Source organism: Tachypleus tridentatus, chromosome 7 (genome assembly GCF_004210375.1).
Source record: "Tachypleus tridentatus isolate NWPU-2018 chromosome 7, ASM421037v1, whole genome shotgun sequence".
In the NCBI taxonomy this organism is placed as follows: domain Eukaryota; kingdom Metazoa; phylum Arthropoda; class Merostomata; order Xiphosura; family Limulidae; genus Tachypleus; species Tachypleus tridentatus.
Window position 1 is genome coordinate 2,746,364 of NC_134831.1, and position 23,422 is coordinate 2,769,785.

The following is a 23,422-nucleotide window of genomic DNA, read 5'->3' on the forward strand; positions in this document are numbered from 1 at the left end:
CGTGTAAATTTTTCTTGTTTTTTTAGATACATTTTTAATTTAAATTAAATCACTAAGGAAATCGAATAAGTAAACTAGGATATTTAGCATGAAATAATGTATTCTGTATCATATTTCTGTTGGGTTTTTTAAACGCAATTACAAATCTATGTATATGTAATATTTTCAAAGAATCGATTTTTCCCTCAATGTCGAGAGTGTTATTATGTCTCTTATACAAAATGTGGTGCAGCTCTTAATGTTTCACAGATTTACAAAAAAACTGTTCTCGATATTTGTCACAGTCTAATATTTGACAGAAAAAAACATTGTTGCAATAAAGTCGCATTTGCTAAGGCCATTTCAAGAAAACACGTCGACTTTCTGTCTCACCTTTTAGCAAGCGCCCTGATGTGTGATGTAATCTCTCAGTCGAAACGTTTCATCACACTGTGCAGAATCGATTTGCTCTGACAACGCTGTAGTTAAGATGGCAGTGGATTTTACAGCAACCTACAAAATTTTGGTTCTTGGGGACAGTAACGTAGGGAAAACGTGCATTGTTCATCGCTTTTGTGACGAGAAATTCTACGACACCTACATTTCAACAATAGGTATGTAAAGTTACCAGAGTGTCTTCATTTGTTTTTAGTTATTTTAAACGCAAAAGTTATTGTCCAATCATTTCAAGTGTTCGTATATGTCTGGTTAACACAGTTTACACGAGAAGTGTGTGTGTGTGTGTTTTCTTATAGCAAAGCCACATCAGGCTATCTGCTAAGTCCTTTGAGGAGAATCGAACCCCTGATTTTAGCATTGTAAATCTATAGACTTGCCGCTGTACCAGGAGGGGACTTATGAGAAACAGTGCGTTCAGTCTTAAAGCAAACACGTATAATTTAAATCTTCCAACTGGTACTCTAATATCCGATTAATGTTGACATACAAACCACTGTTCATATGAGAAACAGCGGGTTCATTTTGAAAACAAACACGTATACTTTTAATTGTAAATGTAAATCGATATTCTAAAAACAAAGGTTATGAACAAGATTACTGAGTGAATGTTAGTAATTTCATTGTGGATTTTACATTTATTTTGTATAGAGATAATGTTTTGATGAAATTATCTTATCCTTACTGAGAATTACTGGTTACGTTAGGCTTAACAGCAACAAAAAATCAACAGTGTGATAATAAAATCATGTAGTGGTTTACAAGTGATGACAGACTTTTCTCGGGCAATTTTTAGATCGATGGAATGACGTGTTCAAATTTAATATGTTTCAGACATCTTCCTCAATAATGTGTATAATATTTAGGTTGTGTTTTAACTCGCCCAGTGAACCTATATTTTTACAGGTTTCCAATAATATATAACACTAATGCAACTAATTTAATTTTATTAATCTGGAACATTCAGCAGACAGAACACGTAATGTATCTCCCTTCATGAAAACTGAGAAGAACATGAAACCTTCATTAACATTTTAATCATTATTCCACATTCAGTCGGATCAGTTTCTCTCCTCGTCGGTAAATCAAAAAAAAATCGAAAAAAAAAGTGAATATCTTATAGTGCCGGTGAGTGCCGCAGCGGTAAATTTACGGAGCTACAACGTTTAAATCTGGGATTCGATTTACGGTGTACACAGCGTATGCATGGTCCAATGTGTTTTTGCTCTAAAAGAAACAAAATCATTTATAATCATCACTGATAAAGGGTGAAATTCTCTGAAATCGGTTTATCTTAGAGACAAATAGTAAATCGAATGAAATACTGGGCTTTATGTTATTATCATGTTAAACTTTACAGTTTTTTTATAACGAGAGAGAAGTATTAAAATTTCTAAATCATGTTATGTGAAAAAAGAAAGAAATTTTAGACAGAAGCCGACACTTCGCTTTTTGAAATGTTCTCTTCCTAATCGTAAATGAGTATTTGAGCACTTTTCAGGTTTTGTCTTTATAAAATATCCCCCCCCCCCAATATTTCTGCAGACATACAACGGCACCCGTGGTGGGCAGAAGAAGCACAGATAGCCCATTGTGTAGCTTTATGTTTAACTTCAAACAAACACAATATTAGGTTTTCAATTTATACTGCCATAAAAATCAGATATACTTTATAATTATTTACCAAAGGTTCAATATTATAGACTTGATGCCTACATGTATCTATCTTTCTCACTGTGATGTCCTTTAGGATTAAATTATTTAGTTTTCACCTTTCTTTAAATAATTAATTTCTTTTTATATGGGGAAGCTTCAGTGTGAAATTGGTTAACAGAATATTTTTTTTCTTTTTGTTGCCATATCTGTGTTCAGAGATGTTTCCACAGTGAAACAGGCTGAAATAATTTCATAAAAACAGAACTTATCTTAAACAACGGATGTTCTCGTTACTAAGTGCTTCTTTACCTTTCGTGTGTTTACTGTTTATATAATTTTATATGGAGAATTTTGAATAACATGCGCTATTATTACTAAATGTTCCTATTTTCTCAACCCAAACGAGCCGTTTTTGCATATAAATGTTCCTTTGTTCTTTACCATGTTTTATTGTTTATATAGAGAGTTTTGAACAACAGGCACAATTATTACTAAATGTTCCTTTGTTCTTTACCATGTTTTACTGTTTATATAGTTTTATATAGAGAGTTTTGAACAACAGGCACAATTATTACTTAATGTTCCTTTGTTCTTTACCATGTTTTACTGTTTATATAGTTTTATATAGAGAGTTTTGAACAACAGGCACAATTATTACTTAATGTTCCTTTGTTCTTTACCATGTTTTACTGTTTATATAGTTTTATGGATACAAATTACTTTAAAACGTAAAACTAGCATTTTATCTGCTACCTGTGTCTTTACTTTTCTCCGTCCTTTAGTGTTATTAGTTGTTTTTTAGACAGCGCTTACACTAAACCTTATAAAACGAACAAAAGCATCTTCGCTATTAGCTGTTTCTTCACCATGTTCTACGGCCCGGCATGGCCAAGCGTTTTAAGGCGTGCGACTCGTAATCTGAGGGTCGCGGGTTCGCATCCCCGTTGCGCCAAACATGCTCGCCCTTTCAGCCGTGGGGGCGTTATAATGTGACGGTCAATTCCACTATTCGTTGGTAAAAGAGTAGCCCAAGAGTTGGCGGTGGGTGGTGATGACTAGCTGCCTTCCCTCTAGTCTTACACTGCTAATAAATTAGGGACGGCTAGCGCAGATATCCCTCGAGTAGCTTTGCGCGAAATTCAAAAACAAACAAACAAACAACAACACCAGTGTTGAAAACGAATTTCTGCTTTTACGGGACTTAATCCAGGGTACGATCATCTGATTGGTTAAAGATTTATATTCTTGAAAGCGCAAATACTGAGAATGTTTTTCACAAGAATGCTTTGTAAACAATTTTTCCAGCACGAACTAGACTGTCCGTTTTAGATGGTGACTTGAAATAATACAGTTCCACAAATTTTGTCGAATTTTGACATGATATACAAACAAAATAACAAAATTCGGGAAAAAAAGAATGTCTGTCTGTCCGATCAATGCAAGTGAATATAGAAAATAAGATTTGTGTATATTGTAAAGCAAAACCACATTGGGCTGTGTAATATTCCTGGCACGGAGAATCGAACCCTAGATTTTAGGGTTATAAATCCGTAGACTTACGACAACCCCACCTGGGGACGAAGAAAAAGAAACAAAAAAACGCAGAAAACAATTATGTGCTTAATTGTAAGGCGTATTAATAACGACTCACACGGATCCGAGTCTGTATGTGCTTTTAAAATTTAACAAAATCTTTTTCCAGTGCAAAACTGTTACATCATAATTTTCAACGTGTCATCAAAAGCCAATTTTGAAAGTGTTGTTTGCGTAATTTTGTGCTAATAGAAAAGTCACATTTTTATATTTAAAAAAAATGCACACTCATTAAACATGTTTGAACACGTTTCATTTTTTTGAGTTTCGAATAGGGTTGCTACGTAATTTTCTAAAGCATTCGTTTATCAGTTCAGTGCTTTGTTGAGTTCTAAAATTATTGTTAACGCGTGCATGTTGGTTTCAAAGTAATTTCTGTTTACAGACCTGCTAGCAGAACGTGTCAAAGTTTGACAAAGTATTCAACCACCCGATGTTGATATTGGGAGTACACTAACCACTCTCTTGAAGTTTCATTACACCTCCCTGTTTCTACACTTAGTAACAGCAGAACGATTTTATATCACTTATTATTCAATTTAAAGAGACTGAATTAGCCATCCATACTCTTGCAACAGATGCTTTCTTGGCCCTTTGTATATTCTTAACTGTCTATAGAGTTTTACAAATAAAGCTTACTTTAAAACCAACAAAATATAACCTTTATTACTATTTCCTATCACTGTACCACATTTAATACTTTATATTGAAGTATAAATAAGAATAGTAGGTTTAAATGCCTAGTTATATTAGTTCATAGAATTATCTGCACGTAGCGACCTTTTGATAAAATAAACTTGTAAATAGCAGTTTGGGAACATGCAGAATTTTGTGTATGATTAATCGAATTTGATTTACGCCTTACTTTTAAGCCGATAGATACTCAAGAAATATTTCTAATGTAGAAGAATAGCTATATATATATATATATATAGATAGATAGATTATATAGTCCTTTGTACCTTAACATAAATGGTTTCTAGAAATATTTTTATAAACTTTACCAGAACAAATAGAATTAAAAACTAAGTATATTTCAATAATTTTTCACTGCATGTGTAGATTTAGAAAAAAAATCATCTTAAAATTCAGATATTAAGGGCCCAATTTAACCTTACTTATCCTTTTCAAAATTTCCAAATCAGACTGTTAAACTACTTTTCTTAGTTTCAAACGTCATATCAGTTATTAATATTATTATTATTTTGATTGACCTCAAGTGTAATTCTAAAAATAATGATTAAAGTAATTACTCTGCATTAATTAATGTCATTAGAATTAATGTAATTAATTAGAATTAATTAATTCTGCAGTCAGGTAGCGTAGCTAAGAATAAGAAAATGCTTTGCCATGTCATCTCTAACACATCATATTTTTACATTAACACGTAATGTATACCTCCGCGATACAAATTTGTTCTCAGTCCCACAAGGCTATGTAAGCCGAAAAAAATATAATTAGCCAAACATTTTCGCACTGATTCTCTCATAACGTAACGGAACTAAATCCGGAGTTAAAATGTGTTTCATTATGAATTATGTACTCGTTGGAAAGTCAGCATAAGTATTCATCCCAAAATACAACGAAATATAAAATAATTGTCATTTATTTTCATGAAAAAGAGAAGGAAAACAAAATAACAAAAAAGTAAAAAAGAAAACAGCCTGAAAAAGGTGAAGTTTTTCAGAAAATGTAACTGAAATTGAAACTTTTTAACGATCATAAAATTTCGAGTTTTTATTCCTAAAAAATAAATAAAGAGTTGGGTGTTTTTCTTATAGCAAAGCCACAAAGGGCTATCTGCTCAGCCAACCGAGGGGAATCGAACCCCTGATTTTAGCGTTGTAAATGCGGAGACATACCGCTGTACTAGCGGGGGGCAATAAATAAAGACGAAAAATACTTTTAGCATTTTAGTACTAAATGTCCTATTTCAGTGTTCAAATTCGTAGTTAACGTTCTACAAAAATTGGCAATATATCAGGAAATTTTGGTACCCAGTGATACACCTTACGTTTTAAAATGCATACCTGATATATAAAATACTGGACAGTGTACGTAGTATTATTTATCTATTTATTTTATGTTTGTAATCCATTGATATCAAGGCTGTAAAGATTTCTAGAAGGCCTAAGTGATAGACGTATAAATAGCTGAGACGAGACGAGCTGAAACAAGAGGGAGTTAAAAGTAAAGTCAAGGAAAAGAGAAGGTCGGTGATAGAAAAGTTAAAATACACAAAATTAACGATCGTAAGAGTGAAAGACTTAACGGTTAGTATGTTAAAGTGAAATTAAAAGGTTAAAAGAGATAAGGAGAATAATTTATCTTGTCAAATGGTGTTCAAAATTCATTTAACCCGCCTGTGTGGAGTTTGCTAAAAAGTAAACTATTGTTGAAAATACAAGGAACAACTGCAATAACTCTCGCGACAGCGTAAATAAATTAGATGCAGATACTATTGCGATAACAAATAGTGAAATAATTTGGTTGTTAATTGAATTCTAAAACAATTAAGCTAGCTTAAGTATAATATTATGAAGAAGGAGAGAACTATATATATATATATATATTTTTAGCATACGATTATGATCTTCCCAGTGTAAATAATTTTATGCACACGTTTAACTTGTTTCAAATATAAGTATTATTTTAAAAAAGAAATGGAGTGCGTGCTGTTCGTTAATTGTCAAATTTATCACCAACAAATCATGAACATTTACTGTAAAAGAATATTTAGCCCAATACACCCATTGGTTATTTACTATTACTAATAAAAATGTAAGTTTCTGAAAGTTTGTAAGATTAATGACTGGTGTATTACGTCGCATTTCTTTGTGATCCATTAACATAAGAGAAAATTGCGATAAAAGCTTTCTTTAAAACCAGTTTTAAAATTTCGCGGATGTTGTGTTGGTTTGGTCTATAAAATAGGTCTTACTGTAACATAAAATACACTTTAACTATATTTACTACATGAAAGATACTCACAAACAAAGTGTATAACAAAAATAGAATAAAAATGAAAATCAAAAAAACCTTAACAGCTCCAGATTGGTTGTAATTCCAAGACAATTTAGTTCAATGTTGAAACTTTCTGAGACAAGCATTGCTCTTCTTGTAAATTGTTCGAAGTACTAGCCAGATATCACGATCATTAAGAATATTTAAATAACTGGACTGTATATATAGTTACATGTATGTGCAAAAGCTCAGCATTATTAACACATCAAATATAAGTAGTTTGAGTTGTTGGTTCGAATAAATTAAATTCTACTTCGATAAGGTAAACGCATTAATCTAATAAGAAGGAATATTGGGCAGACAGATATTTGAAACTGAGTGTAACAGTTAAAATTCCGAGATTCAGCAGATTTGTAGCAAAACTGTTTTTCTCGCGAAGCACTTCACTACAGCCAGTGCTTGATATATCCTATACCAGTTATTACGTTTCACATCGTTCTAATTTCAAGACAGGCGTTTATATCCATGAAAATACCGTGTAATGCTAACGATATTCATGCAAAAAGATAGATTTAAGTAGAACATCCATAATTTAGTTGCTACTTCTCGGTATTTTCACGGAATGCGAACCTCATCACGTTTTCTTTTTATTGTTGTTGTTTTCAGAATTTTTGGGTTAAACTACTCAAACAGTTACCTGCATATATCCATCCTTCGTCATTAACTGCCAAACTAGATGGAAGACAACCGTTTATCGGTATCCATCGCTACTCTTGAGTTACTATAATTGAATGGAGGGATTTGATAGTCACTCTCATAACGCATTCATGGCCTAAAATGCGAAGCATGATTTTATTTTGTAGTTACAAAACGTGAACCACACATTCGCGGATTAACTTCAGAAATGCTAACCCTTAGGCCATATTCGCCCTTATGAATACATAATAAAATGTCAAATTTGTTGTATAATACAAACAAATCGACAGGAAAGTTTTTAAATAAATGTACTCTAACGTTTCAAATATATAATGACAAAGCGTGGTTCATCTCATTAACAGATAATTTTGTAAACTTTACAAACATTATACCAAACAGTTTTAATCTAGGCTAAACAACTTTCTCGGTTAACTGGCCATTTATGTATTAAGTAACAGCTTTGTTGAAAACATTTTCTGTTTCTGTTGGTTTTTAGTTTGTTGATTTTCATGTGAAATGTTTAAGTATCAAAATCAGTAGTATTTGTACAAAATATTTATGTTTGCAGGAATCGACTTCAAACAAAAAATTATTAACTTAGATGGTATGCCAGTAAAGCTTCAGATTTGGTAAGTATTTCTAGTAACCTTTGTCTACCATTTCTCTTCACTGTGAAAGTTTTCTATGCTTTATAAGTAATTTCTATTTTATACAATGTACACAGTTTGTAACTTCTGTAGGTCAACTAACAAAAAGGGGATTTCGAAGGTTTAAAGTAAATATTATAAGAAAACATTGAAACACTACTAACGCCATGCCTTCAGGAAAGACGAATGAAAATTGAGTATAAAATGAGTAAGATAATATATGTACTCTAGTAGGACAGGTATCTGCGGAGGTAGGACTGAAATAATGGTGGGGATTCACCATTCATGAAGCTTGAACTTTACTCATAAGCTTTATATTAAAAATGAAACTAGAACTTAAAGATAAAGAGCAAATATGAATCATTGCATCAAATCCATAATGTTGCGCATATAGAACTATTCGCCGTTCCTGACCATTTCTAAAAAAAAGATTTGTATAGAACTTTATCTGCTTTTTAATTCAGCTTGAGATTCTTGATAACGCCAGTGATATGCTTTGGAAAGTTTTTAAGTTAAATATTAAGCTTTCTATCTAAAGAATAATTAAACTTAATTCAACTGTAGTTAAGGCAACTTGTCAAATATTATACATTGGCATCAGTAGGCGGAACACAAAACTACTTACTCGATACTATCACCTGGATTTGATAGTCACTCTCATAACGCATCCATGGCCTAAAAATGTGAAGCATGATTTTATTTTGCAGCAACGAAACGTGAACCATACATCCCCGGATTAACTTCAGAAATACTAACCCCTTAGACTATGTTTCCCCTTATGAACACATAATAAAATATTAAATTTGTAAATAGGACACATAAATATTTAACAATACTTACACCAGACTATCATTAGTAAGCAGGACATAGCAATGCTTAACAATACTCACTCCAGACCATCACCCATAATCAAAACACAACAATAGTCAACAATATTTACTCCAGACCATCATCGGTAAGCAGGACACAACATCATAAAATGTGTCAACATTGTGCTAACGCTATTGAACATACCGAACGTTTTTAAGTTATTAAGATGATAACAGACAAACCCAACATTCTCTCCAATAGTCGATTAAATTGAACAACTTTTCTATCATATGTTAATACCATTTCATAATATTTCATCAGCAAACTCATAGCTTACACTAACAAAAGCTTTTCATGAGTATTATTTGTAGTGTTTTCATAAGCACCGTTTGAAGTGGGTTTTTTTTTCATGATTACCGTTTTTTAGTTAATTCACAATAATGATATTTTAGGGCAATTTTTGGTCAAATAATTCGCTTTGGTGGCTGAGAAGAATGTTTGGTAGAATGTTTCACAAAGTGTTATATTTTGTTTGTTCTTACATTTCATTTCACAAAAATCAGATTTCCAGCAAAGCGACATCAGAACAATGTCTTATCTCAACTACTCCTTCACAAACTGTATTAACTACAAAATAAAAATTGTAAAGGTAGCCAATAAATGTGAAATCGAATCTTTTGTCTTTACAAGAGCTTTGCTTCCTTTTACATGAAATAATTATGCAATAAGTTAAAAGATCCCTGTTCATTATTTCCTAGGTGCGCTACATGATTTCACGTTTTTTCATTTTTTGTTTTAGGGACACTGCTGGACAAGAAAGATTCAGAACTCTGACAACGGCTTATTACAGAGGAGCAATGGTAGGTCGCTGTGGTACTTTTGGCTTCGATCGTAGATTATTTGAGTATTTGGCACATTGGTAGGTCACTGACGTATTTTTGACATTTATAGGTCACGTGGGTATTTATTACAATGGTAGGTTACTAGAGTATTTATGAGTGATGGGTCAATAGCGTATTTGTCACAATGATAAGTCACATGGGTATTTATTACAATGGTAGGTCACACGGGTATTTATTACAATGGTAGATCACTCGTGTATTTGACACATTTGTAAGCCACTGGTATATTTCGTACAATAGTACTCACTATTGTATTCACCATGTTGGTAGGTTACTAAAGAATTGATTACATTAATAAGTCGTCATCATAGACGTTTCTAATTACTTTCTTCTTAGTAATGCAAGATGCTCTCTTCTTTCTGAATAACTGACATTCTGGCGGTTACAATTAACTTATTTATCATACCAACGGTTACTGTCGTGAGAATGATCAAGGGTAGGAATGAACATATTATTGAATCCTCTGTTGTTGTACCGTATATCAATGATATATCAAATTTAGTTCACAAAATTGTCCAATATTAATAATCCAATATTTTAAAATTCATTTCTGTCCATTTTATTTCTTTATGTAAAAAGTATGGTACTATTTTTGTTTTGTTTAAAAACGTGTAGTATATACTTGATATTTATAGTTGAGTAAAATTAACGACCTAAAGTAGATAAACTCAATAAAATACTCCTTTCATAGAATTCTTTTAAGCGCAAATTGATAATTAAAGCTGCGAAGGTATTCCAAATGCATGTCTGTTCAGATACTTAACCAATGGTGGACAGTGATATATTCTACTGATATCACCACAAGAGGTCACTAAAGTAGACTTTACACGTGGTTCGTTAAACCGAGGAAAGATGGATGGCTCTTGATAACATGAATCATTATACCAACATTTATTGTCCTAATTTCCAGGCTATGCCAACCCAAAGTGTTAATAAAATTCGAATAACGTTTTTTCGTAACTTCTTGTGGATCTCACATGGCATATACATATGTAAAGATCACAAAAAAAGTCATTCACTTTCACATATGTCGCGTATGTATCCCTAATACTGTGTTTATTCAGTGTACATCTAGAACATCGTGTATACATTTTAATAGACCTTGTATATTGTAATCCTCCGGTGTAACAATAGGTGTATAGTAATGTAAATAGAAATATTTTTAAGTTCATCTGTTTGTTTTCTTTTAAGTAATACAAAAGAGTTGGTAATGCACAAGTGTTTCAGTTAAGTATTTATTATGTTAGCTCTTTCAACAAGTTATTACGTGTCCTCAACAATCATAGTAATATCACACCGTTTACATTTGTTAAATAATTTGCCCAGATATTTGTTGGTAATAAAATTAATGCTTAATAAAGTTTTGAACATATATTATTACTTCAAAGAATATATATTTTCAACATATGAAAATATACAGTCTCTACTTAGCTAATTGAAATAGGGTTGTAAAGTAATATATATATAATTGTTATTTCGTTTCACTGTTATGAATTTTTATAGGTCATAAGCCTTTCCCATATTCCGATGTGAATTTCTACCACATTTTATATTAATTTTTTATGCTTTCTTTTCAAACCATCAAACAACTGACTTTTGGTTAGAATTAATAATGGCAACACGTGTGAACCTTGTTGCTTTTTTTGTTTGTTCATTTCAGGGCATCATACTAATGTATGACGTCACAAACATGGATTCCTTCAATCATCTGTCTTATTGGTTCCGTAATGTTGAAGAGGTATGTCTTAATTTTCTTATTCTCGTTACCAGGCGTTTTCAGTTTATTTTTTTCAATTCCGTAATTAATAAGTCTAGACAGAAAATGTATGGGGGTTCAGAGTTAAAGATATCACACTGCATTTTGCTTGTAACACGAATAAAATAGCCTTTCCTGAGATAACAGTGATAATTTGCTTAGGTCTAGAAATCTTAGAATAAAGCATTAAAACTCTTGGAATTATTACAACAATAAATTGACTTTACAATACATACCTAGAACTGTATAATCTCCGTACTGGATATAATATCAGTAGTTTGTTTTATATATCAATAGAGTACTGGAATTATTACAACAATGAACCGACTTTACAATACATACCTAGAACTGTATAATCTCCGTACTGGATATTATATCAGTAGTTTGTTTTATATATCAATAACTTATTTTAATGCGAATTTGAATTACTTGGATAATTTTAAGACTTTCTTTTGTTTCACCTAGAATGCCTCACCAGATGTCGCAAAAGTTTTAGTTGGAAATAAGTGTGATGCCTCACATCTTCGTCAGATTGAAAAGGAGAGAGGAGAAAAAGCACGTATATTATATATTTTTGTTACTTGATCCAGTTCTAACTTGTATACGTCATTCTTATCTATTTTTGTTACTTAATCCAGTTCTATTTTGTATAAGTCATTCTCATCTATTTTTGTTACTTGATCCAGTTCTAGCTTGTATACGTCATTCGTATCTATTTTTGTTACTTGATCCAGTTCTAGCTTGTATACGTCATTCGTATCTATTTTTGTTACTTGATCCAGTTCTAACTTGTATACGTCATTCTTATCTATTTTTGTTACTTGATCCAGTTCTATCTTGTATAAGTCATTCTTATCTATTTTTGTTACTTAATCCACTTCTATCTTGTATAAGTCATTCTTATCTATTTTTGTTACTTGATCCAGTTCTAGCTTGTATACGTCATTCTTATCTATTTTTGTTACTTGATCCAGTTCTAGCTTGTATACGTCATTCTTATCTATTTTTGTTACTTGATCCAGTTCTAGCTTGTATACGTCATTCTTATCTATTTTTGTTACTTGATCCAGTTCTAACTTGTATACGTCATTCTTATCTATTTTTAATATGTTTTACGCATTCCCATAGTGAATTAATCTTTATATACGCTCACATGTTTTGTTTTTCCGATAACACATCTGGTCTTATAATTTCTATTACTATAAAAACAAACAAACCTACTAAATCAAAGATTCTTTGAATGATCTTCATGTACTACTAATAACCACTACCAAGTACGTATGTTGTAAGGATTCCATATCCATTTATTGGAAATAAATTATCATTAATTATTTATGACATGCATTCCTTCTTGATGGTTCGACGGTAAGCCCGAGCTTATAACGCTAAAATTTCGGGTTCAATCTCATCAGTAGGCACAAAGAAATAACTGTTGGATAACGTATTTTAAAACATTAATGAAGCTGTTCCATCGAAAACATAAATTATTTAGGCTTAGAATTACATTGTAAATCAAATTATTGTTTTACAAGCAAAAATACCCGTCTTCAATGGTGAGAAAAGTTTAAAATAATCTATCAGTTTAAACTTTTTCAAGGACTTTAGAAATGTTAATTATGTTGTACTCTTGGTTTCACTGTTAGTCACTTTCACTCCCCACCGTGAAAACTAATTGTTGAGTGCTTCAGTTCATATTAACAGCTGTTCAACAATAATTTACAATAAATATCCATTTTAATTCTTTATATTACATCATATTTGATATGTAAATAATAGTGTGATTAATTACCAACAGTTTAGCCTGGAATATTCTGCTTACAAAATCACATTTGGCATCAACGTTATTTATGTCTGTTCAGTCGTCATTTCAAAAGTGAATGTTGAGCTTTGTCTGCGTGCACAGCTTTTCAAACGGGAGACAAACGAACACCACTGTTCACAATATATACAAGATTTAAGATATAAATTATAAACAATTATTCAGTATTAGTGTTATTTCCGCATTAAGTTACCTTACTAAGTTCTGAATTACAAAATTACTAAAGCGCAGATCAGACAGTTTTAACTATCACCTTTCGTAGTGGCTTAGCAGTAAGTCTTCAGGTTCAAAATCGAGTTTTGATACTCGCGGTGGGCAGATCGCAGATAGTCCGCATTCTGTTTAACAACAACCAAACCAAAACAAACTTAACTATACCTTACTGATGTTTTCTCGTTTGGCTCATAATTTCAGAAGATTATTTCTTGAACAAACTAATAATATCAGAGATGTAAGCAGTTATATACTAATAAGTTGAAAGTTAATAAAAGTGAAAACATGTGTGTGTATATATATATATATATATATGTATAATGGGTCCCACTACCCTAGGTGCGCAACTGATGGAGACTGTTAAAACAACGGCTGTAGCAGTTAACTAAACAATACCTACATACCTATGATTTTTGTTTACGTTTTGAGTATTTTTGTCCTATCAAATGTTTACACAAAGCTTTGTTAAGACCATCTACGCCTAATCGTCCTAAGTTTGAACTGACAGACAAGACAGCTAATCAACATTGTTCACTACCAAATCTTATGCTCTGATCGAATACTGGGATTTTATATAGCTCTTAAGTGGGTTCTAAAGTGCGGAGTGTGTTTTGTGGCAACGGCCCGTTGACCATGGATTCTCGTGCTCACAGTCTAGGCTCGTTAACCAATGTTCCACGCCTTGCCATTTAAGCAGTTACAAAACCCAAATCACGTGCCCAAAACAATATTTAACCGTATGTAAATCTTACAGTAGATCAGTAACGTGTCCATTGAAGGTTCTACAGCTAACATCACCTATAAAACCTTATTAGATTTATAAATTAATTTTTGTTTATTACGTTACAGATAGCGGACAGCTTCACCATTCCGTTTTTCGAGTGCAGTTGTAAGCATAACATTAATATACAGGAGACTTTCTTAGCGTTAGCAAGACTAGTTCGACAAGAAAGGGAACGAAGGGTAAGATATTCAAATGTTCATCTTAAATTAGTGATCCTGTCATAAAGAGACATGAGCAGATATTATAACGACCATTTATTAATCACGCGAAGAACCTTTAGAGGCTGCCTTTTCGTTGAAACACGAAAATTTTAAGTTTTTTTTTTGTTATTCTTTGTAAACTGTTCTGTTAACATTTAACTATTACGTTGATGTCAGTCTATCAGAGGCCGTGCTCTAACAACAAACTTTGTTCTCTTCTTATGGGCCTAGCATGGCCAGGTGGTTAACACACTCGACTCGTAATCCGAGTGTCGTGGTGTCTTTCTAATGTAACGGTCAATCCCACTATTCGTTGGCAAAAGAGTAGCCTAAGAGTTGGCGGTGGGTGGTGATGACTAGCTGCTTTCCCTCTAATCTTATACTGCAAAATTAGGGATGGCTAGCGCAGATGGCCCTTGTGTAGCTTTGCGCGAAATTCAAAACAAACCAAACCAATCTCCTCTTATGACTCGTCTAATTGTCAAGTTCGTGACTTATGTGTTAGTACATCAGTAATCTCAATCCAATAGCGTTACATTAAACCAGGAAAAATTAATACGATAAGTCATATACTAATGAATCTGGAAAACCGAAATTTGCGCATCATCATAAATAAACAAAATTATTGGGAATGAACCAAATTGACCAAGAAAATAACTTTGTTTTCTTCTTACCCTTACAGATATTTTTAGTTAACTCTTAACGATAGAAAATTATGATATAATTTGCTGACAAGAACAACTGAGAAATTAATAACATTTAAATGCCAAAATTAAACATGTGTTTAACAGATGGCGCCTTAGTAATAGCTTATTCTTGAACTCACAGGTTTATCTATTGATGTGGCTTTGCTTCCTTTCCTTCTCTTTTATCCTGAAGTTTAATGATAGTAAATTTAATTAAGATTGAAATAATTATACTAATAAATAATTGGTGTTAAATATATATAAATAATAACAACGTTCGATTAATTTTTACTGTAATTCTAATTTTAAATAAATGATATAATATCGCAATTATTACAACTGCTGCAGTTACTCTAGTTCGCAACACAATCATTTTTGCTAAAACTGAGAATATAAACAGCGTCTTACATTACAGTGTGTGTAATCTATCAGTTGGTTTGTTTAGAATTTTGCGTAAAGGCAGATGAGGGCTATCTGCCCTAGCCGTCCCTAATTTTGCAGTGTAAGACTAGACGGAAGGCAGTTAGTCATCACCACCCACCGCCAACTCTTGGGCTATTCTTTTACAAAAGAAAAGTAGGATTGGCCGTTACATTACAACGCCCCAAGGTTGAAAGGGCGAGCATGTTTGGATGCGATGAGGATTTGAGTCGAGTGTTTTAACCGCTTGGCCTTGCCGGAGCCTAAATCGTCAGTAACTCTCACTTAGTCTAAAGCAAAAGTACATTAAAAAATAAAATAATGGATTATTTATTGTGTCCTAGGTGGCCTGATAGCCCCTGATGTTGATTAAAAATCTCTTAGATAGTGGATATAGGAATTGTAGTGTGATTTATATATTTTTCTTTGCTTTATCCAATAAGTTCTTAAAATGCGATCTGTGGAAATTTCCATTGTTGGTAATGGAGTATGTACTGCTATTTACTGATGTGTTATTTAAATAATAATATTCAAAATGTAAATGTCAAACTTACAGAAATAAGTTAACCAGTGTAGATTAGAAACAACTAGTCCTAAAGTTTACTACTCGATGTAAGATTCAATTCTGTGCACGATTTTTTAAAAATTAAAATGTTTTTAAACGTTTTTAACAAACAAGTAATATTAATTTCGAAAAACTTATATACCTTGTTATAACGCTCTTCCATTTAAATTGTTTATGTTTTACAATTTTATATTTAATTGTTAAAGGAACACTACCTAATCTGTCTATATTTAATTGTTAAAGGGACACTAACTAATCTGTCTATATTTAATTGTTAAAGGGACACTAACTAATCTGTCTGTATTTAATTGTTAAAGGAACACTATCTAATCTGTCTATACTTAATTGTTAAAGGGACACTAACTAATCTGTCTATATTTAATTGTTAAAGGAACACTAACTAATCTGTCTATATTTAATTGTTAAAGGGACACTAACTAATCTGTCTGTATTTAATTGTTAAAGGGACACTAACTAATCTGTCTGTATTTAATTGTTAAAGGAACACTATCTAATCTGTCTATATTTAATTGTTAAAGGGACACTATCTAATCTGTCTATATTTAATTGTTAAAGGAACACTAACTAATCTGTCTATATTTAATTGTTGAAGGGACACAAACTAATCTTTATTAAAGTCATAAGTGAAAGATTTTTTAGTTTCTTGTTTCAACAATATGGTTAGATAAAGCTTCCATTTTCTTGATAATAGTACTAAATGTTGAGGTCTGAACCATAATTACACTCTTCTGATGACTGTAACATGTAAAAACGTCGTTTTGACAAAGAATTAGGGTTTTTGCTTAAAACGAATGGTGTGATAACAATTTAATGTTATATCTAATTTCTATAAAAAATACTGTGTGTAATAGCTATATGATACAATATTCAGTTTATATGTATATTATGTTTGATAACAAATTAATATTATTTCTACTTTCTATACGTACCTGTATACGTGTTGTTTGTGATAACAATATAATGTATTTATAATACCTGTAGGTTATTTCTTTATTAATTATATTATGCAAGAGATGTGTAAAACGAGGCCAGTACAGGTGACTCGCCTTTTTTTTCAGTTAAATAATTAGATAGTAAGAAGAAAGACAGATGGATGAATGTTGCATAATTATTAATATTATTGTGTTTTTCTTTTTACTGTCTTACTCCACCCCTAGGCCAGTAAGTTTGATGAAATAGAAAGGCAGCAGTGGGAGAAAGGTCACGTAACTGAAGCTGAGCAAATAACGACAGGAAATTATCGCTGTACTTGTTGAAAAGTAGTATGTTCTAAGTATTAGCAGATGCACGTGGTATCCTGTGAAAATGTTGCTATTGCGCAATGTTATGAGAGAATTTCTCTTACAGCTTCTAAGGTCATGATATAATACTTTTATTTGATAGATGCTTAAAGTGAACCAGACTTTGGAAACGCTGAGACTCTCGGTTGATGTTATCCAACAAAATATTTATTGGCTAAAAACTTCGATATGTCATGTGTTTTATTTTCATGTTTGTTTACTGTGACCGTAGAAATTATTACTTTATTCTATTCTTTTTATAACATTAATAATGTTTGTTTCACAGCCACCGTACATATTGTGTTGCTTTACTTTTTATAACATTAACCATGCTCCATTTTTTTCATTCGTGTCATTGGTTGGCAAATTACTATTTATATAAAAATATATAAATCAAAATAACAAGTATAGTTTATAATAGAAATTAACCCTAAAGTGTTTGATATTTTGAATGAAGGACAAAAAAGTTTATTGGATTTAAAAGACAACGGAAAAAACGGTAAATGGAAGTTTCTGTTTTTTTTTAAAACACTCAGCTCTGTATTTCTTTCTCTGAATACTCAAAATCTTTTTTTAGGAAATACTCAAATCTGTGTTTCTTTTTTAAGGAAATACTCAAAGCTATATTTCTTTTATTAGGAAGTATTCAAATATGTATTTCTTTGTTTAGGAAATACTCAAATATGTATTTCTTTATTTAGAAAATATCCAAAATACGTATTTCTTTGTTTAGAAAATATTCAAATATGTATTTCTTTTTTTTAAGAAATACTCAATTTTTTTAGGAAATACTCAGCTCTTGTTTCTTTGTTTAGGAAATACTTAAATCTGTATTTCTTTTTCATATGAAATTCTAGTTAAATCTATTTTAAGACCAAGGTTGAACATAAAAATCATAAAAAATCAATATTACATAAGAAAAAGAAATCCTAAGTATGATTAAATAACTAAAACGAATTATTTAGCTAAATTACACGTTCTTTATAACTTCGTAACAAAACTACGAATCAAATGTAATATTGTTAGGTTAATTAGTTTGGTAAATTATAAAGATTTTTGTTAAATCAAGTATTTGAGTTTAAAGGTTTCAATTTTTCTCATAATCTGTTTGCAATGGTCTCTTAAAATATTACAACATAAAGTTTTCAACCGTTTGACACTCATTCTATAGTGACACTAATACAAAACTAAACAGTTGATGTTTCTACGATTCGTTAAAATATGTTAAAAGTTTTATGAATCTAGAAAATTAATTAATATGATTTACCTATTTCGTTGACGTATTAATACTGAAGGAATACCTAGCTTTTTTTTTTTGCATGTGTTTTCGCGAGGTAACTCGAGCATGTTCATTTTTTCTCGTTAAAATTAACCTTCTCTAGTTCACAATAAAATACTACAGAGCAAGGACTCTTGATTACAATAAGAAAATTATCTTTATATTTAACCTATCAATAAGTCGTACATTTTATTCAAGCACCCTTATTCAGTCCATTTATTATTTAAAATCATAATAATAATAATAAACTTTCGAAATGCATCACTGTGTTTTCACAAGAAGTCTGTATGTGTTTGTACACTTAGAACTTAATAACTTGAGTTAGGCGTAAATCTAAGTACAGTAAATAAATGTTATGTCCATAGGTTCTGTGAGGAACACCAATACCTTTTGTTACCCACAAGTAAACTAAAGAAGACGATTGTCTGGTGAAAACGGTTATAAGAAGGACAATGAATATTACTGTTGTTATAGACGATTTTATTAGAACTTAGCCGTTGATTTACTATGACCATTTAAGCTTTAATGACGTTTTACTTAACTTCTAGGAAAATGTAGATGTTATTTTTTCTAACGTATTACAATCAGTCTTCAAAAATTTGCATCTAGTATTTACATTCAGCCCAAAACGTGGTATAAGAAAGTTATTTATAAAGTGTGGAACAGAAGAAATTAACGAAATGGATTGTTGAAAAACGAATGTAAGATTCTATATGTTATTGCTTTCCTTTCTGCTAATTAATTATTTTATCAGTCCGAGAGTTAGGTGTAAATTTATTCGTGTGTCTGAGGCCTAAAGGTTTGAAGATATTTATAACTTATAATTAAATACAGACTCTAAAAAAAGTTTGTTTTTTCTTAGCTGCAGCAGCCTGGCTAATTGTGTTCTACTGTGCCAACGTATGACGCCGTCATATTTAAATTTCGGCCAAAATGTAGTTGTTGTTTAGGGTAAATATCATGTCATGAAATGAATAGAATATTGTCGTTTATACAGTACAAACCAAAATACGGCAATGACGTGTGTCAAAAATGTACTATTACAGTTTAATCCAGTGGTTCCCAACCTTTTTTATGCCCCGCACCCCTAAAAAAATTGTTATATGTTCTTGCACCTCTCACAGTAATTATTTATTTAAGAATAAAGGTGAAGGTGGTCAAAACAAATGTTATCTCGCACCCCTGGTTGGGAACCACTGATTTAATCAGATAAAACTGAACACCTAAGATACGGACTGTAACAACAATGTAAGGCCTTTCGTGATTTAAACTCAATTTATTTATTTATTTCAATTTTTTTTATAAATTTCATGTTTTTTTCGTTTCACACACTTAAGTTTAAACGTTAAGCCTACGCATCCATTCTTCTCTGCCAATACACGTGAATTATTTAGACTTAATACTTTAATACTTTTCAGGAATTTGATTTATCTTGTTAATTGTATGACAGACTTACATACCAAGTACATTTTAAAATACTTTACAACTAAAGGTTGAGATCAAAGATAGTTTGAAAAATGTCGTTGAATGATATGACTTACGTTAATAAAACCTAAAAACATCTTTAAAAGTACTCTTTAGTGAGACTTGACTTATGCTAATGTAAACTAAAAATTACTTTAAAAGTACTGTCCAGAGATATTTAATTTATGTTAATGAAACCGAAAAATTACCTTAAAAGTACTGTACATGAGATTTCACTTATTTTAATGAAACCTAAAAATTACTTTAAAAGTACTGTTAAGTGATATTTAACTTATGCTAATAAACCTAAAAATTTCTTTAAAATTACTGTGCATGAGATTTGACTTATTTTAATGAAACTAAAATTAACTGTAAAAGTATTGTTCAGTGAGACTTAACTTATGCTAATAACCTAAAAATTACTTTAAAAGTACTGTTCAGTGAGACTTAACTTATGTAAATAGAACCTAAAAATTACTGGAAAAGTACTGTTTAGTGAAATTTAACTTGTGTTAATGAAACCTAAAAATAACTAAAAGTACTGCACATGAGATTTTAACTGATGTCAATGAAACCTAAAAATAACTTTAAAAGTACTGTTCAGTGATATTTGACTTATTTTATGAAACCTAAATATAACTTTAAAAGTACTGTACATGAGATTTGACTTATTTTAATGAAAGATAAAAATAATTTTAAAAGTACTGTTTAGTGAGACGTAACTTATGTTAATAAAACATATAAACTACCATATTTATTAACGTAACTTATGTTAATAAAACATATAAACTACCATATAAGTACTGTACATAAGATTTGACTAATTATTCGAAACCTAAAAATAACTAAAAGTACTGCACATGAGATTTTAACTGATGTCAATGAAACCTAAAAATAACTTTAAAAGTACTGTACATGAGATTTGACTTATTTTAATGAAAGATAAAAATAATTTTAAAAGTACTGTTTAGTGAGACGTAACTTATGTTAATAAAACATATAAACTACCATATTTATTAACGTAACTTATGTTAATAAAACATATAAACTACCATATAAGTACTGTACATAAGATTTGACTAATTTTATGAAACCTAAAAATAACTTTAAAAGTACTGTTCAGTGAGACTTAATTTGTGCGAATGTAAAGTAAAAATAACTTTAAAAGTACTGTTCTTACATTTGACTTATTGTAATGAAACCAAACTAATTGTTATAAAACGAGCCTTTATGACAATTACAAAATTTATTGTTACATAAACAGCATTTTATCTGTTTTTTTCTCAAAATTCGGAATAATGAAAAATTCATTCAAAAAACTGATGGTTCATTTCAGCTACTCAAAAAGTCGCAAAGTTCTGTATAAATGACAACTCTATATAAAAGTAAAAGAAAATGTTGTTTTAAACAAGCATATATCTCACCTTTTGTGAAGAAATGAAAACTACAGCCATCATATTCTGTTGTCACTCCGTTTTATATAAATGGTTTAAAATTAACGAGTATGAGTTATTGCCATTATTCATACTACTGTGGCTGTGTGTGTTTGTTTATGAATTTCGCGCAAATATACACAAGGGCTATCTGCGCTAGCCGTCGCCAATTTAGCAGCTTAAGACTAGAGAGAAGGCAACTAGTCACCACCGCCCACCGCCAACTCTTGGTCTACTCTTTTACCAACGAATAGTAGGATTGACCGTCACATGCTCCCATGGCTCAAAGAGCGTACATGTTTAGTGTGACGGGGATTTGAAACTGCGGCCTTTCGATTATGATTCGAACACCCTAACCACCTGGCAACGCCGGTCCCATTGTGGCTGTAAGAGGCTCAAATAAGTTCTATATAAATAAATTGGTTGCATCATTGGGAAGTGAGAGAAGAAATGAAATGTGTGGGTGTTTTCTTATAGCAATGCCACATCGGGCTATCTGCTGGATCCACCGTGGGAATCGGACCCCTGATTTTAGCGTTATAAATCGCTAGAATTACTGTTGTACCAGCGGGAGACAGAAATGACATGATATGTGATGACTTATTTAACAACATTTTGTCGTTATTTCGCTGAATATCAGCATGAGCGAGCAGTATTTTTTTTTACGCGTAGAGACACAAAACATTAGTTCAATAAAACCGTAAATGCACTAGTATGTTTTTAAAACAGTACAATACTAACATTGTTCATCATAATGGTAATGGCTCTCACTGTAGTTTAATTGCATAATTAATGTCACGTTATATGCAAAACGTCTGAGAAACTTACGACGGGGGAAGGTCTTATGCTTATCATTATCTGAAAAGAAAACTGGTCAGGCTTTTGAAAATAATAAATCATTTTCGTGATGACGAGAAACCCAATTGAAGTAAAAATGTATTATCAAGATGACTGGTATGGGTATTAGCACTTTAATTAAAATAAAGTACAGAACGACGTTTCGACCTTCCTAGATCATCTTTTATTACCCATATCAGCCGTCTTGAGAATACAATAAATTATTTTGTTTTCAAATCCTCACATGTTTTTTATGGTGAGAAAAACGTCTTCAAGCTTAGGTCTTGATCCAGGTGTATGAAAAGTTCGAATAAACATCTTGGACATGAGAAGAGAGTAGTATTGCGTGAAAAGAACTAAATGATTACAGATATTAAGTAAAAACCGAAGTAATCCAACGTCTCGCCCCTTGCAGCCGTGGGGGGTATCATAATGTGAGGGTCAATCCTATTATTAGTTGATAAAAAGAGTAGTCCAAAAGTTTGGTAGTGGGTAGTGCTTTTCGCTACTAAATTAGGTGCGGCTAGCTGAGACAGCACTCGAGTAGATTCGCGAGAATTTCAAAACAAATTAAACTAAGTTGATGACGTAAAGGATTGAAAATAAACTTGAATTCTTTGAGTATTAACATATAGGTTTTGATGCTCAGGAGAAAAATACAACGTTTATAAGTAGTATATATATATATATCAAGTGATTGTGAGGAAAAATGGATATTTTTTACCATTTAATAGCTTTAAAATTAAGGTGGTTTGGCGGTTCGTATCGAACACTGTCCAAGTGTTTGAATATGTACATATACACGTGTTTGATTTAATAGAGTGAAAGGGTGTGTAAAAATGGTCACGTGGTATTTTTTTCTAAATTAATGTAATTGTTCTTCCATTTATGAATCAAGTTTGGTTAAATGTCAATATTCCATTGTTCATTCCTTTGAAAATATACACAACTATGAGCTTCGA

The 23,422-nt window shown here is 31.4% G+C and overlaps 1 protein-coding gene across 1 annotated transcript; it reads left to right on the forward strand.

Annotated features, from left to right (window-relative positions):
* The first annotated feature begins 419 nt into the window (after positions 1-419).
* LOC143255001 (ras-related protein Rab-8A-like) lies at positions 420-23,422 on the forward strand. The gene is made up of 7 exons (XM_076509970.1): positions 420-593; positions 7,913-7,973; positions 9,601-9,661; positions 11,364-11,441; positions 11,925-12,014; positions 14,341-14,454; positions 17,325-23,422. The coding sequence occupies exons 1-7, from the start codon at positions 470-472 to the stop codon at positions 17,421-17,423; spliced, it is 627 nt and encodes a 208-aa protein (XP_076366085.1). The 5' UTR covers positions 420-469; the 3' UTR covers positions 17,424-23,422.

Coding starts and splice junctions, on each gene's coding strand:
- LOC143255001 (XM_076509970.1), top strand. CDS start 470: ATGGCAGTGGATTTTACAGCAACCTACAAAATTTTGGTTCTTGGGGAC. Junction 9,662..11,363: donor CTTATTACAGAGGAGCAATG/GTAGGTCGCTGT, acceptor TGTTCATTTCAG/GGCATCATACTAATGTATGA. Junction 11,442..11,924: donor GGTTCCGTAATGTTGAAGAG/GTATGTCTTAAT, acceptor TGTTTCACCTAG/AATGCCTCACCAGATGTCGC.